Source organism: Lipotes vexillifer, unplaced genomic scaffold, assembly GCF_000442215.2.
Source record: "Lipotes vexillifer unplaced genomic scaffold, Lipotes_vexillifer_v1.1 scaffold1691, whole genome shotgun sequence".
Taxonomy (NCBI): Eukaryota; Metazoa; Chordata; class Mammalia; order Artiodactyla; family Lipotidae; genus Lipotes; species Lipotes vexillifer.
In genome coordinates this window covers 3,541,729-3,543,334 of record NW_006789046.1, presented here as the reverse complement: position 1 = coordinate 3,543,334, position 1,606 = coordinate 3,541,729, and the positions used below count along the sequence as shown (strand labels likewise).

General features: G+C 66.6%; 1 protein-coding gene across 1 annotated transcript in view; it reads left to right on the top strand.

Moving 5' to 3' along the window:
• The window catches only part of TMC8 (transmembrane channel like 8), an 8,125-nt gene that overhangs the window by 5,787 nt on the left and 732 nt on the right, over positions 1 to 1,606 (top strand). The window contains exons 12-15 of the mRNA XM_007462369.1: positions 4 to 169; positions 392 to 522; positions 612 to 770; positions 1,188 to 1,266. Of these exons, the coding sequence (XP_007462431.1) occupies positions 4 to 169; positions 392 to 522; positions 612 to 770; positions 1,188 to 1,266 (535 nt within the window). The remainder of the gene's footprint in view (positions 1 to 3; positions 170 to 391; positions 523 to 611; positions 771 to 1,187; positions 1,267 to 1,606) is intronic.

The window sequence follows — 1,606 nt, the reverse complement described above, 5'->3', positions numbered from 1 at the left end:
GTCGTCCGGCCGGTTCTGGGCCTGGCTGGACCGGGAGGAGTTCCTGCTGCCCAAGAACGTGCTGGACATCGTGGAGGGACAGACGGTCACCTGGATGGGCCTCTTCTACTGCCCCCTGCTGCCCCTGCTTAACAGCATCTTCGTCTTCCTCACCTTCTACATCAAGAAGGTGAGGGCTCAGGGGCTGGGAGGGAGCAGGGCCGCACCTGTGTGGGCACCTCGAGCGCCATCAGCAGGGCTCAGCTCAGGGGCTGGGAGGGAGCAGGGCCGCACCTGTGTGGGCACCTCGAGCGCCATCAGCAGAGCAGCCCTCACCTCCTGCTGCTGCCCCGCCGGGCACCTCCCATCTGCACACTGTGCTGAGGCCCCTGTGTCCTTGCTCGCTCCCTAGTACACCCTGCTGAGGAACTCCAGGGCGTCCCCTCGGCCATTCCGCGCCTCCAGCTCCATCTTCTTCTTCCAGCTGGTGCTCATCCTGGGCCTGCTCCTGGCCGCTGTGCCCCTGGGCTATGTGGTCAGCAGGTGAGGGGAGCAGAGGGGCAGAGGCTGCGGGGCCGGCAGCTCGTCACCCGAGCGCTGACACCGGCCCTCCTCTGGCGGTCTCTCCCCAGCATCCGCTCCTCCTGGGACTGTGGCCTCTTCACCAACTACTCAGCCCCCTGGCAGGTGGTCCCAGAGCTGGTGGCCCTCCGGCTCCCACCCCCTAGCCAGCGCATCCTCCACTACCTGGGCTCCCACGCCTTCAGCTTCCCCCTCCTCATCCTGCTCAGGTGCCTTTCAGGGCAGCAGGGGCCGAGGGAGGGGGTACCCCCAGCCAGTCTCATGGGATCTGGGGGCCAGACAAGGAGAGCCCGAGGTCGCAGGGAGCCAGGGGCCCAAGGGCAGGTGGCCTGGGGGTTGCCCTGTGCCCCTGGGCAGCCCCTGAAGGCCCTCACCTGTAAAGCGGGCACTTTAAGTGACCACTGGGGAAGCACGTTGCCTGGTGCAAACACGCTGTGAGCCTGCGCGCTTGTTCTTACTGCCATTTAGAGAGGAGCTGAGCGACCAGCGGGAGGAAGGAGAGGAGAGAGAACGCGGCGTCTAGGAACCCGGAAGAGAGAGGACCCCGGGAGGTGGTTTTTAAGAGACTGGGGTGGGGAAGGAGGAAGTAGGGGGCTGACTGACCTAGCGTCCCCGTCTATCCAAAGCCTTGTCCTGACCGTGTGCGTCTCCCAGTCCCAGGCCAGCGCGAGGGCCATCCGGGGGCTCCGGAAGCAACTGGTGTGGGTGAGTGTCCGCCGGACTGGGGAGGGGTCACGGACTCTGGGCCAGACCCTGTCGGGAGTGTGCCCTCAGGCCGCGGATAAAAGCGGGGAAGGTGGAGGGAGGGAACCGGTGCCTCCGGCCGGGAACCAGTCAACAGGAATGTGGCTTTAGGCTTGGGGACCCGGTTTAATGGGAGTGTGGGCTTGGGCTGAAGTAGGAGATGAAACTGGTGGGGGCGTGGTCTCTGGCCAGGCTGGGGCGGGACCTGGTGGGGCGTGGCCTTGGGCTGGGGCGGGATCGGGAGGGGCGTGGTCTCTGGCCCGGCGGGGCGGGGCTAGGGGTAGGGCGGGAGATTGGTGGG